Raw genomic sequence first — 13,972 nt, forward strand, 5'->3', positions numbered from 1 at the left:
CTCTCCCTCTCCCTCTCTCTCTCTTTCTCTCTCTCTCCTCAGGTGTTCTTCCTTTGCTGGTGGCCTAAGCACCATCTGCCAGGTAATCTGGCCATGAATCAGGTAAAGAAACTTTGTACCCATTCACTTAGAATTCTAAGGCACTCTGCCAGCTTCACAAGGAACTCGCCCTCCTACAGACAACTCACTGGTTCCTTGTAATATTTGATTTTTAGGAAGTAGTAACAGGGAGTAAGAAAGGTCTTTTTAAAAATCTTGTCTGCCTTCTAAGGAACCTCAACTGGAGTTGTTTTAGAGGAACACTGTATGACTGGACCTTGGCAATAATATTCATTAAAAACTGAAGCCTGACTGCAGTCAGGACTTTCAAATGATCAGAATCACAACGGCTAAAGACACCAGGTGACACCAGGCAACAGCCTGTTTGCAGTCTTACAATAAAAAGAGCAATCAGATCATTTGGTTTAGCTGAACTGAAGGAAAAAGTCCTTAGGGGGGAAAAAATCCTTTGGAAAGTTAGGACAGGCTGGATGTGGGATTGGAGAGTCAGGGTGTTGCTAAGGAGGGGTCTGGGGTAATGAGATCAGGTTACTAGGAATCCGGGTGTGGGGGGGGCGGGGGTAGGGGTGCTGATATTAGCAAGAACAGAGATGCAGCGCCTGGATTCTTAACTCAGTAACCTTCCTGGGTCTCAGCTTCCTAAACTGTAAATCAATGAGTGAATTGAATTAAGAGTGTAATTTTCAAAATTCTTTTTAGAAGTGTTTTTTTTTTTTTTTTTTCCCCCTTGAACGAAACTCTACCCAGCACTCCAATGTGCAAAGCAGCTAAAAGTGGAGCTCTTCTTGGGTGCAGGGACAGAGGGTTGCCAGAATCGGTGTGGTGTCCAGGCCTCAAAGTCCCTTCCCTCATCTCTGGGGGCCTTCACTGTAAGAATATCGCGGCTTCCTGGAACAGGGTTGGAAACCCTCTGAACCAGATCTCAGTTCCCTTGCTCCTTTAAAATGCCATGGAAAAGAGAACGTGTAGAAGGACTAGAAGACATCTATTTCTTGCATATATTTGAGGGCACGTGGTGGAGAATAACTGTGGGTCTTGTTTACCCTGAAAAGAATACACTTTATTTACTTTATAATTTATCCTTTTATCCACAGCGTAATCCCATTCTATCCCTATTTCCACAGCGCTGTTTTCATTTAATTATTAGCAGCAAGGCAAAGAAGAAGCTCTTTTCTTACTTAAAAAGAGAGAAGTTGGTCACCTTGCCACTTAACTAGTAAGAAGCCTTGTGTTCAAGTGTGGTCTTGCCACCTGCAAGCTGTGTGACCTTGAGGAAGTTAGTAATCAACTATGAGCCTTTGTTTTATCATCTATAAAATGAGAGGAGTGCTGCTAGAGGTCAGTTCCAGTCCCAAAATTTAAAGCCTCTACAATAAGGTGGAAGAAAATATCCTATTACCCATATAGTTGAACCAAAAATTAGAAAGATTCTCTCCCCTCCTAGACAACCAGGTTTTTATTCAAGGTGCTACTCCTGATTCATCCACTTTAGGTAAACCTAAAACAAAACTCCAGGGTTCTTCAGATGAACATGTCTGTCTTGCATTAGGGAGAGTTCAAACGTCTCTTTTAATCACATTAGCTCTAGTGACGTGAGTTTCTTTTCTTAACTGAGTCTGTGGCTGCACATTTATAAATATTATGGATACACAGTTCTGTGTGTGAGCATGTCCACAACAGTGAAGCATGAAAAGAAAGACCAAAAAAGAGTTGTTTCAAATCCCTCGCCCAAATCATTGAAGTCCTCGGCTCAGGGTTTTAACCAAATTTTGCTCACTAACTCCGGATTAGCTGCTTTTTAAGAGTTTTTTTCTTCCCCCCCTGTGAGCTGAGGCTGGATTTTGTTTTATTCAAAGTGACTTCAGCCTGTCACAAGACAGTCTCATAAAATCTGTATCTTGGCTTAAGCTGGGAAGAAACGAGCCAATCCATCAGCCCAGGAATGTGAAGGTTTGACCACTTCCTAAGGCAACAGGGAAGGGATGCAATCTATTCAATTTATGGGGCAGTGCATGGTGCACTCCTGAAGGCACACAGCACATGGAAATCCCTGTGAACTTTTGCAGTGATGAAGTTCACCATCCGAATAAAAGAATCTCTGGGAAGGTAGGAAGGAGAGAATCAGAGAGAGAGAGAGGAAGCCAGCACTTGAGCGTGGAAAAAGGAACAAGGCCAATGCCCTCTTCTAGAATACCTCCAACGATTCATTTCACAAAGGAGAGAACTGGAAATTGGGTCTGGAAATAGGGCCTTTGGAAAGTCCTGTCCCCTCAATCTGGCTTCTAAAAATGAACCTTCGCTTAATCGTTAAAATGCAAGTTTGATGCGATTACCTCCCCTGACCTCGAATCATGCCACCTGTGGTAACCTTGTTATTTGTCATCTTATATCATAAACAAATGCAATTCCAATAGGGCAGCCAATGTAATATCATTAGTTTATATTTATGTCCACTCTTTTCCAGCCCTCATTGCAAATGAAATTTTGATGCCATTGATGAGAGATCTGGGATTACAGTTCCTGACCATTTCAACAGACATTTGGGGAAGGAAATAGAAGAAGAATAATTTTGAGGTCTCTCCAAAAACCAAAGGAGAGGGGGGGCGGAAAAAAGGTAATATAATATTTTTATTTCATTTATTTTGATTAACTAAAGGCGTATGTTGAAACGTTAATGACTCCCCATTGGTTAGTAAATGAAACTGAAACCCCTTGGCCTAGCAATTAGGGCCTTACATTTAGCCCAAGCTACTGTTTCCAACCTTATTTGCAATTATTTCCTCCCATATTTTCTACACGGCAGTTTCTGAGTATTCCTCCAACAAAACCAGTGTCTATTTCTCTGCTCCCACCTTCCCCTGGTATGCCTGTCCCAGCTCTAAGTCCCATCTAGTCTCTCCGTCCGGGTTGAGCTACCACCGCTGCCCTCCAGGATCACCCTCAGCATGGGTACTTCCCCCCTCCATACCTCAAGCCTAGGAGACTGAAGCTTTTCAGTGTCTGCTAAGTTATATGAGCGCTCTGGACAGCCGGATCTGTTTTGTTGGACCACCACAACATGAGGGCGCAACTCCTTCCTGACTCATTTTTGGAGAGCCTTACAGGATCAAACCCAGAGTCTTTCCCAAGAGGCAGATTCAATGAGGTTTGATGCACTGATGAATTACTAATTGGCTAAAATAACACCAAAAGTATCAGTAGGTATCACAAATGTTAAGAAAGTCTTATCACAAATTGTTCTGCTTCTCCTGCTACGTACAACTCTTCCTTCCCAGACCACAGCTGCTATGAAACAGGAATTTTTGTTGTTTAGTGGTGAACTGAGTGTTTAAATAACTTGTCTGGGATAATATTACACACGCATAGTCATAAGTCAGGGTAGAGTTAGTGTGAACTACGTCTCCTAAGATACCCTAAACTCAGACAACAACAATGAAGTTCAAAGGACACTTACATTTTATTTCTAATAATGGTAAAAATCATTTATAGGAGAGTTTTCTTGCCCCCTCACTCCAGCCCCCCCCCCATCCTTCCAAAGGCAAGTTCTAAATATTTGTTGTCAGTAGCCCCAGGAAGATGCACACTATTACTTCATCATTAAACTGTTTGCTGATAATGGATTGTCTCTTGCTGGGTTTTAGTTCAATTCTCTCCACTCATTCTATGCCCCCCCCCATGTCCCTTCCCCTGGCCCCCAATATGCCTTTTGGGCACATCTGTTTTATTTTTTCCCCTTTATCAAAACAATTATTATTACCACTCGGTTCAGTAATTTGCAATTCCCTTTATCTTCTTCACTGAAAGACTGGCCAGAACAGACTCATGCGTTATCAAGAGATCTCTTTGGAGGCAGCATGCAGGGTCACACTGGATGTGTGCATTACGCCAGCCAGCAGCCCCGTCCACTGCACACTACTGGGAGAGCTTTCCTTTTGTTAGTCCCAGGGCCCCGCCCCTTTTTTCTGGATTAGATCATGCCTCTTTTATGAAGACCCAGAGGGAAATGGGATTATTAAGAGTCTTGCTGGGTAAAAGCTATTTTGTCTTTATGACGACTTTTTTGAGTTCAGCTGCTGAGGGGCCTTAATGCCAGAGAAGAAGTTATTACACATTTGGGGGTGGGGGGCACCTTTAACATGCTGCTCCCCACTGAGCACACTTTCCTGATGAAGGATGGAAGGGGAGAAAAGGAAAGGAAAGGGATTTTTTATAAAATGCAAAGAGGAGACAGTAAATCTAAGATGAGAACCACGCAGGGAATATCCGTCTCTGAGAGATAATCGGATGCTTATAAAACACAGGCAAAAGTTTAGTGGGGTAAGAGCTGATTGTGAATAATTATTTACTTATATAAAAAAAACTCATAAAAATAACATAAACTTACCACAACGGTTATAGTGTGCTTTCTCTGATCGTGAGCTACAGTTAACCTCACTGCAGCTGTTTTGAAGATTAAATGACTTCAGAACAGACTTAATAGGTACTAGACAGTATTCTGTGCATCTGACCTGGCACAAAACCCCTATGAAGTAGATATTATCATCAAACACAGTGAAGGAAACTGAGGTACACAGAGAGTAAGTATTCAGGCTCACAGAGCTGACAAGTGGCTCAGCTGGACTGGAAAGCTAAGCGGTTTAGCTCCAATGCTGGAAAGCCCAAAGAAGGTCTCTCCAAAACTTCTATGTGACAAACCTATTTAGTGGCATTTAGGCAAAGACAAATGTTTTGCCTGTCTGAAAACTCCTTTTTCTCTTCCTGAGCCAGCAACCTGTCTGTGTAGACAATGAGAGACGTGTTCAAGGCTGGGGTGGGAAAGGGCTGGAAGCACTTAACACCTTCTCCACTCCCTGAACACACAGGCACCCTGCTCCTTGTCATCCTGGCCCTCTTTCCTATGTACTGGAAACCAGGGTGTGTGTTTGGGGGTGGAGTGGGGTGGATAGAATGCTCAGGTCGGAAGCGTTATGTTACAACATCTGGGGTGTTTATCGTTGACAATTCCCATTTTTGTCTTTTCTTCTCAACCTCGCTCTTAAGTCTATGCTAAATGCCACGTTGTTATTGTTCTACTGGATAGGAGCAGCATTTTCAGAAATGGGGGATTTATTTTTATAGCACAGCTGGTCTGCCAAAGGTCACATAATTTGGCAATGTTCCCAGTGGTTAAAAATTAATTTCTCCTTATTAATACAACCAAGGTCCCATAGGATTGGAGCTCAGCCTTATCTAAACTTGACAGCTTCCTAAACCTTTAGAAGATGCTTTCTCCTGGAGGGCCAGCCACACTACAAGGCCACTGTGTCTAGGAATCCAACCCCACTGAATCCTGATAGGTAAGGAAACTGTTAAGCCCCTCGGCCATTTAATCAAGGCAGATAAAGCTCTGAAAAATGCTGCAGGCTCCCCAGGACCAACTTGCACAGTATCTTCCAGGAATGGGTTAATTCAAAGAAAAAAAGTCAATTTCATACTTGGAAGGAATAGTACAAAGATTAACTCTGGGGATCAAACACATGTCTGCCACTCAAGGAGGGTGCCTCAAAGTTTGTCCAGTAGCAAGTGATGGGTCAGATGATATAATACCTCAAATATGTTAATGATATTACAAACTACTTCCCAGACATCACTCTTCAAGTCCTTTCTTGTCAGTGCAAGAAATTAAACAGGTATTATGCTTCTGCCCCATCCTTTAAAAAAGAAGGAAAATCACATCTCTATTTCCTAGTCTTTACAAACTGGACTTTTGGGGAGTATATTCCGAAAACTCTTTACCAATGAACCTGGCTCTGAATTCTGTCAACTCAGACTTGTCCCACACTTGGGTCACGCAAAGTCAGCTCATTCTCTTGCTTTAAGGAGTTGAGTGAAATGAAAAAGACCAGGCAGGGTACTCAGAAGCATCTAGTCCATGGGGTCTCTCCCCACTGATCCCCCCTCCCCAGGGCTTCTCCCGCCCCCCAACTGTTAATTGCATTCAGACCTCTCAATTCAATGCATCTGAATTGGCATTTGGGCTCCTAGTTTTTCCTACACCACGAAGATAGGAACTGGCCTTTCATTGCCAGTGTAGACTTTACTTCAATAGCAGGGAATGAAAGCCATTTGGTAGACAGCAGGAATTCTATGTGGATAACCTGGGGTTTCAGTCACTGCAGCCTTCCAACTTTTCATTGTCATTTGGGTGCTCTGTGGCTTACTCTGAGGGCTTCACAGAATGATGTGAAAGTCCAAACCTGCGGTGCTGCCTGGGCATTCACAATTCTACCAGGCACGTCTTGGACAAGAAGGGGCTTGCTTGCCCTGAAGCTCTCGTGGGGAGCTTCCCACTGTTTTGCACTGCGTGATCCGTTGGCAACAGGCAACAGTTTCATTACCTCCAGTGGCAGTTTATGGGGTAAAGTTTACTGGGCACCCACTGAATGTGGGCATGGCACCACTCCCCAGAGCCTACAGCCCACTGTGTGTGTAGAATCTAGGAGTTTATAGTTTTGTTGCAAATTAGTAGGCCTGCTCATAATTACCCCGCATTTTGGGGGAGACAGGCTAAAAAAGGAACCCTCTTCAAACCCTTATCAGGCGCCTAGACGGTCATTGCTTCTTTCAGGATTTGTTTGAACCCAGATCTGCCTACCACAGCCAATTTACACCTCTTATCTGATCATCCCTTTCAGACTGAAGGTTGAATTGACCGCGGCTGCCTGTGTCCATGGCAATGGTGTTAAAACCCTAGCACAGATCAAAGCTCTCCAGGCATAGCCGGGGGTCGGGGAGTAGGGTTAGTTATAGGGTCCAGGTTCTTTTGGTCCCAAGCTGTGTGGACGTTGGGGCTGGGAGTTGCCACCATCTGAAGAAACCCATTATCAGGGCCTGAACGAGTTCCTGGGCATAACGCAGTCCCCCGCGGACCACGATTAACTCTAGCAAAGGGTAGTTTCTTGGCCAGGCGCTGACAGGGAATGGCTAGCGCCAGGGGGCTCTCTTGTCTGAAACCGAAAGGGAGGGAGGCGGAGGGAGGGGGTGAGGCGAGCAGTGAGCACACGCCAATAAACCAGAGCGTCGATCCCCTCTCCTTCCAGACGAATTCAACCCGAGCGTCAGAAGCGGCGACACGGATGAGCCGGATCCCCTAAGCTTGGCCTGGAAGGCCGATTCCCACCCCCACACTCCGTTGACTCAGGGCGTCGATCTGTTCTTTACACTGCTGTCCTCCGCCAGCCCCAGGACGTTTGCTCTGCGGGTGCCCCCCCCGGCCCGCCCCCCAGCAGCCGGCGCCCAGGACCCGGTGGGAAGAACTGCAGTGCAGTCAGCCCCAGGCGAAGATTGGGGACAGCCGTTTAATCACAGCTTGCTTTGCCTCCATTAACTTATGTTGATATTAAAAAGAAATCAATCAGTGAAAATGAAGCTTTGGCCGTGAATATTTCTTTTTCTCACGTGGAAAAGCAAAGAGCAAGGCGGCGGAGGAGGGGAGGCAGAACTGGCCGGCGACTATAGGGGTTTCTTCCAAACAGGGATCTGCAGCCGCGACTTAACTTTATGGCTACGGGCAACGTCGAGGAAATGCCTGAAGCTTCTCCCTGGGGGTGTCCTAAGTCTGGAGGACTAGGGGACAAGGGTGGAGTTGTTGGAGGCGGCCAACTTTGCCCAGGGTTGAGCCTTGGTTTTGCTTTCGCTGGGAATATTTTTGCCTAATAGAATGTTTATGGATCGCTCGGCTCTGTTTCTGCTGTGTAGCCCAAACAAATCGATGCAGCGTTAGAGATGGCGCTGGCGGGGNACTTGCCTTGGGCATCACACGGCTCCCAGGCAGCTGTGTGATCTCAGAGGCGTAAACTGACACACATCTCCCGGCACCCGGGACCGACACGCGGGGGGGGTTGAGGGGTCTAGGGGCCATCACGTCCCCACCACGTGGATGCCCGCGCGCCGCGTACTCTTCACCTGTTCCGGCGCACGCGAGGGCGCTTGGCGCGCACCGCTACTGGAGGCGGTGCAAGTTGCGCGCATTCTCGCGGCTCCAGCTGGCTCCTTTCCGTCCCTCTCCGCCCTCGGCTCTGAAATCCCACCTCAGCTTCCCGCCACCCAGCTCGGCCAGAGCTCAGATCCCCAGCTCCGCGGGCCCCGGGCCTCAGCCCTTCAGAGCCGGCTCTCCAGGCGCAGCGGCGGCGAGGGGAGGGGGCAGGGCATGCAGCGCAGAGTGGAACGCGTGAGGCAGGAGGGGTTGATCCAGGCAGGGCCCGCCGAGCAGCCCCGACTTCCCCGGCCCTGGCAGGAGGAAGGCAGAAAGGCGGCGGCGCTGCGATCTGGCCAGGCGGCGTGGCAAGGAGCAGGGGAGCCTAGTGCGCTACGCCCACGCGGCCTCCCTGCCGCCCGCCAGTCGCAGGGGCCGCGCGCCGCGGGGTTATTTGCTCAATTGCTTCCCTGCTTATGCCTTCCACACACCCCCTCCCGTGCCTTGACTCCTCGGAATGGGTTCCTGCCGCCGCCGGCAGGATCCGGCCCCCTCCGGCCGGCGCGAAACCGGGTGAGTCAGAGGTCTAGTTGGGCCTCGCCCTTTGCCACCCGCCGCCAGCTGCCCGGGTGCCAGTCGGCCTCTCCGACAGAAAGCCTCATCAGCCCTTGGCTTGAGAGCGCCTTTTCGGAGTGCTGAAGAATATCTACCCTGGGTAGGTCCCAGCTCCGCGTCCCACCCGGAGGACCCACCCCGCGACGGAGGCATCCTGCAGCCTCGTACTGAGTGACCTGCTCCGCGCCTCTGGGCTTCGCTAGAAGTGACGCAGCGCGGCCCGGGGCTAGGATGGGAGGGGGCTCTGCGGAGAGCGCGGGAGGCAGGTGGCGGAGCGGGAGTGGGTCCGAGCGGGTGTCGCGCACACACGTACATTACGCAGCGCTCGGGGACAGATGTGAGAACATCTGGGGTAGGAGGCGATGGCCCCTGAGTGTTCAAGACCCCTCCTGCTCTGCACAGCACACGGAACCTTAAGTTTGTGTGTGTGTGTGTCCCCGCGCGTGCGCGCGCCACTATGCGCGCACTCGCGCACCGGGGCCTTACCAGAGACCGTGCCTGAATACATAATATACCGTGGGCATCCTCAACGCGCTCTCCCGCGCGTACACGCGCGCGGACACACACACACACACGCACACACACACACACACACACACAGCGCAAATCACACAAACATACATAATTTATGCAGCCCCCGGGTCTGTGGGAGGTAATTTAATTTCGCTTCAAACTGGTAACTTAGAATTAAGGCAAGAGGGAATGGGGAGACACAGAAAATCTGCCCAAGTGGGACCTGCAACCATCTCTTTGATACGATCTGCAGTTGCCCTGAAGACCAGTTATGGCAGAGAAGGTGCAGCAAACGTGTGAATTTGGATAGCAAGGGCATTCGTGAACCTTCCTCCCCCTCAAATAAATATCCAAGCTTAAAATGGAGTGTGTGTGCGTCTGTTCGGAGGTGAGAACCCGCGTACCAGGCGCAAAGCTTCCCCTTTAGTCAACGCAGGCTCCCTCCCTCTGGACTCACTAGCCAGTGGTGATGGGGGAGGTGGCCAGGAGGCTGCAAGGGGGTTAGCTCAGCCGGGGCGGCCATAGCCTTGCAAGTACCTCCGGGTAAGGGCATTTCACGAAGGCTTTTTCTGCTCCCTCGTCCCACTTCCCTCCACAGATGCCGTCCCCATTCTCAATCACCTGTAGCAGCTGCTAAGAGTTTTGTCAGATTTCAGACCCTTCTCAGAGGGGAGAGAGGCTCACCCGGGAGAGTTGTGGGGGGAAGGAAGGAGAAGCCCCACCGGATTCCCTGAAATCCGAGATCCCCTCTCAGGGAGTGCACCCCGTGCCAGAAACCTCTCCCTCTCCCCCACGCAAATACTGGCCCCAGACGTTCTGGGCCTTGCGGTGCTTATCTCCGCACTCAGTCCACACACCACTTTTGGCAGTGGTTGAGAACAAATTCCACTCAAAAGTTTCTAACCACTTCACAAGAGTGAAAGACCTTGGAGGGCCACGCAGTTTGTTTTATCTAATAATAATTTTTAAAAGAACATATGATTTACTTTCCCAGAAAACACATGGATGCAGGAAAAGAGCAGGGGAGATGAACCGCCTTCACTGCCAGCAGCGCCCAGCCCCAAGCCCCTAGCTCAACCGCAAGCCAACTTGCTCCATCAGCCTGGGCGCTGGGATTGTGAGGCGTATCCACACATTCTGCAAAAGAATCTACAGCCCTGGAAAACCAAAACTAGACTCTTGACTTTCCCAAGCCCTTCAGTTAACATTGCTCAATGTAGCTAAGTGGAGGGAATGCAAATGATTTATATTTCGCTGGCTAGGTTGAAGAAACTCAAGGGAGATGTGCTCTGCTTCAAGACAGGAAAAAAAAATTCCCAAATACTGTAATGCAAAGGCTTTGTAGTATTTTTAAACCTTTGATTCAGTCCATATGTGACATCTGAACACCGCCAAATTCTGTTTCAAAACACACACACACACACACACACACACACACACACACACACACACACACACACTCCTAGCAGGAGAGAAAAGTTGGGTTTTAGCAGCAGTGGTGGTGTAGGGAGGGCCGGCTGGGGTGGCTCTTTAAATTATTCAGTATTTAGGGAGCCTCCTTCTGTGCCATTCCGTGTGGCCCCCCTGCATTAGCAGTTGCTTTTAAAGGGAAAGCATGTTGAAATGCACAGAAAAAAAAAAAAACTTTCAGGGGCTTACCTGGTTGGCCTCTCACTTCGCGTCCTGAAAAGTAGAGAGCTAAGAAAACCCAGGTGAGAGGAAACATATCCATTTTGGAGAAGGAGGCTGTCTCCAGAGCTGGGTTTGTAGGTTTCTTGTGTAATTGTAAGTCTTTGTGTTTTTCTCACGCTTATGTTCTTCCTTACAGTGTCTTCTGCAAAGGTTTCTAATGGTCAGTGTCTCCCTCCTGGGTCCTGGCGGCCCGTCTTCACCTTTATTCTTGCTGGATCCCCACCTCGTCAGGAGGAGGGTCGCTCTTCAAACCAGCAAAGAGGGAGCAAGCCGGGAAAGACAGGACGGGTTTCCTCTCTTAAAAACAAAACGGATCTATGTCTTCTCCAATTCCTCAAAGTATCATTTCCTTTATCCTACAACATCACGAATATTTCCCGAAAGCCAAACGTAAAAAAAAAATTTTTTTTTTAAATAAAAATAAAAGCCAAGACTTGCCTTGGGCATCACACGGCTCCCAGGCAGCTGTGTGATCTCAGAGGCGTAAACTGACACACATCTCCCGGCACCCGGGACCGACACGCGGGCGGAGGCACCTACAGCCGGACAGCCCCACAGCCGGAGTGGGAGGCAGCCGCCGGGCTCTTGCCCTCGCCGAGTTCCCCTAGCGGGAGCCTCCCCCAGCGGCTACACCCGCTTGGCCAGACTCACGAGGGGAGTCTGAGGAAGGAAGCTGCTGCTGCCGCTGCCGCTGTTGCTGTTGCTGCTGCTGGTGGTGCGGCGGCGGCTGGGATCGCCTGGAAAGCGCGAGCCCCTCTCCGAGTTCGCTCGCGCCCGCCTTCACCTCCACCTCGCCCAGCGCCTCGCCGTGTGTCTGCGCGTCTGAGGATGTGCTGGGGGCGGGCTGCGGGCTGCTGCCTCGCTCGCGTTCTCTGCTTCCCCTCCGGCTCCCCCCTGCCTTTTCAGGCCGTGCAGCATGTGGATGTCAGAGCCGCGGCAGAGCTATCCGATTACGCGCCGGCTCAGGGCCCGCCCCTTCTGTGTTCCTGATTAAAGAGGCAGCCGCGGAGACGCGCGGCGCAGAGCCGAGCGCCGCGGCACCCAACTCGGGCGGGGCGGCGGCGGCTTCCCCCGGGCCGCGGCCGGATCAAAGTTAAGCCAGCTCCCACCTAGCTGCCCCTCTCCCACCCGGCACCTCCCGCCCACCCTGGGCTCCTTAGCGCCTGACTGCGCCGAGCCGCCTGTGCGTAATGCCCCGGAGAGGGAGCGCACCCCGAGACTTCCAGGGCGCGCTGCCCTTGGCTGCGTCGTCCCTTCCCGAGGGAGAGACTCTGCGGGAAACGGGGGAAATCCTTGTTCCACCCAAATTCCCGATGCCACACTCCCGACTCCGATGCCACACACGTAGAACCCAACACAATGCCACGCGCTATGGCGTTACAAGAGGAGTTGGGTGGCGTAAGGTGTTTGCAGTAGGGAGCAGCGGCTCAGCGGCAGCTCAGCCATGCGTTCGCACAGGCAGCAGTGCGTGGCGGCGACACACACACGCTCAGCCCCGGCTGAATAAAACCCCAAACACCCTCCGTTTATGACTCAGATCCTTTGTTGTGTCCCAAACATACTCCTCTTCTCTCTGGGTGAGAATTTAGTTCTCCCTCCTCCCCTAACTTGCGACTATCAGAAGAGGGAAGACTTCAAAGAATTTGTTCAGGTAATTAAATTGGATTCCCCAGCCCTCCAAAAAAGTACAGGTACATGACAGCTTCTCCTCGAAATGCTTCTGTAACTAATCTGTTCACATTTTCCCCGTGGAAATGTGGCCGCACCGTGGGGAGAAAAAAAAAACACAACATTATGCTAACTATTTTTAAATGGAGGCGTGAAAACTGTTTAGACAGAGCTGCAAGCTAACAGTTGGGGAAACACTTGTATCTTTGTTTCTGAGGGTGGCTTTGTGGATTCCAAACTGTCTTGCTTCGCTAGGCACCTATTACTATATTGTCATAAAGACTCTAACAGGAACAATCTAAACAACACCCTGCATATACCTTTTCTGCCACTCTGAAGATTAAGAAAAATAAAGTTTCGGTGACAAGAAACACACATACACACACATCTGACGATCCCATTTATTTCTTTGCTTGTACTTGTGGATTCTTCTGGGTGGTTTTCCTCCTTATCTGGATTTGCCATTAGCTTTGTTTATCACTTTTAGTGTTTGAAAAATCTGTAACTCCCACTTAACTGTTATTTACACTGAGATAACCAAAACAAAATTGAATCAGAAGTGATTTGCAAATAGTGGAGCCAAGCCGTGGAGGGGTTTTTACAGCACTGTGTAAATCCACAGGCTGCATATCACCCTGTGAATCTTAGATGCCTGGTTTGAAAGGGCATTTAACAGAGGCCTGGTGAGTTCTCCCAGCAAGCATATGGCCAGGCTGGACTAAAGGCTGCTTTTCTTTCCTTTCATTTCCCCCCTCTCCCTTCTTTCGTTCCTTGCTTTCTCCCTTGGTTTCAGAAGCAAGTCCACAATATGAAAGACTCCAGATTTATTTTTTTTCCAGTTTACATGTCAATTGTAAAGAAACGGCCCAGTGTTTAATAAGAGTCAGCTTGGGTTTTGAATCTTAAGCAAAAATTCCGGCTTCTCTTATGGCCAGGATGCTAACCTAAGGACAAATAGCACTATCTACAGTGACAGTGCTGTAGTGAAGAGGGCCATTTAGTATCACCACTCCTCACCACTTACCAGGCTTGCTAAACCATTCTAGCAAGTGCCCGACATGGCAGAATCCTGTTTCTGAGAACATTATAGCCAGAGTTTAGGTGAAGGGTACAGTCAACTGTAAAACGATAAGAATGACAGCTCTGGGCTTCTGGTCTTGGAGGGTCTCAGGGTTGAGGGTCTCTTTACCAGGCTTCTTCCAGAGTCCTTGGTCTGGTAGAGAGGTGTGAGTTTCAGTGTTCTGCTCCTGGACCTGATTCCCAGCATTATGGATTTCAGTTTTTCAGAGGTATCCTAAAGAGGGAGCTAACTTACTTCCTGGGAGTCCTTAGGACGACTGCTGAGACTTCTCATCAGTCCACTTGAGTAAAAGGCCTGATTTCCTGCCGTTGGGAAGAGGTCTGGTGTCTGGTTCAGAGCCCTCAGGACTCCATTTTTAATCCTCTAGGGGGCAGCACTCAATAAATAAT

At 49.4% G+C, this 13,972-nt stretch overlaps 1 protein-coding gene across 5 annotated transcripts in view; it reads right to left on the reverse strand.

The window, feature by feature from the left end:
* NRP2 (neuropilin 2) overlaps window positions 1-11,764 on the reverse strand; it is a 116,438-nt gene extending 104,674 nt beyond the window's left edge. For all 5 annotated transcript variants that reach the window (XM_019652950.1, XM_019652949.1, XM_019652952.1 and 2 more), the window contains exon 1: window positions 10,802-11,764. In XM_019652950.1, the coding sequence (XP_019508495.1) occupies window positions 10,802-10,874 (73 nt within the window). In that variant the 5' untranslated portion in view covers window positions 10,875-11,764. The remainder of the gene's footprint in view (window positions 1-10,801) is intronic.
* Window positions 11,765-13,972: the final 2,208 nt, after the last annotated feature.

Source organism: Hipposideros armiger, unplaced genomic scaffold, assembly GCF_001890085.2.
Source record: "Hipposideros armiger isolate ML-2016 unplaced genomic scaffold, ASM189008v1 scaffold_190, whole genome shotgun sequence".
NCBI classification, from domain to species: domain Eukaryota; kingdom Metazoa; phylum Chordata; class Mammalia; order Chiroptera; family Hipposideridae; genus Hipposideros; species Hipposideros armiger.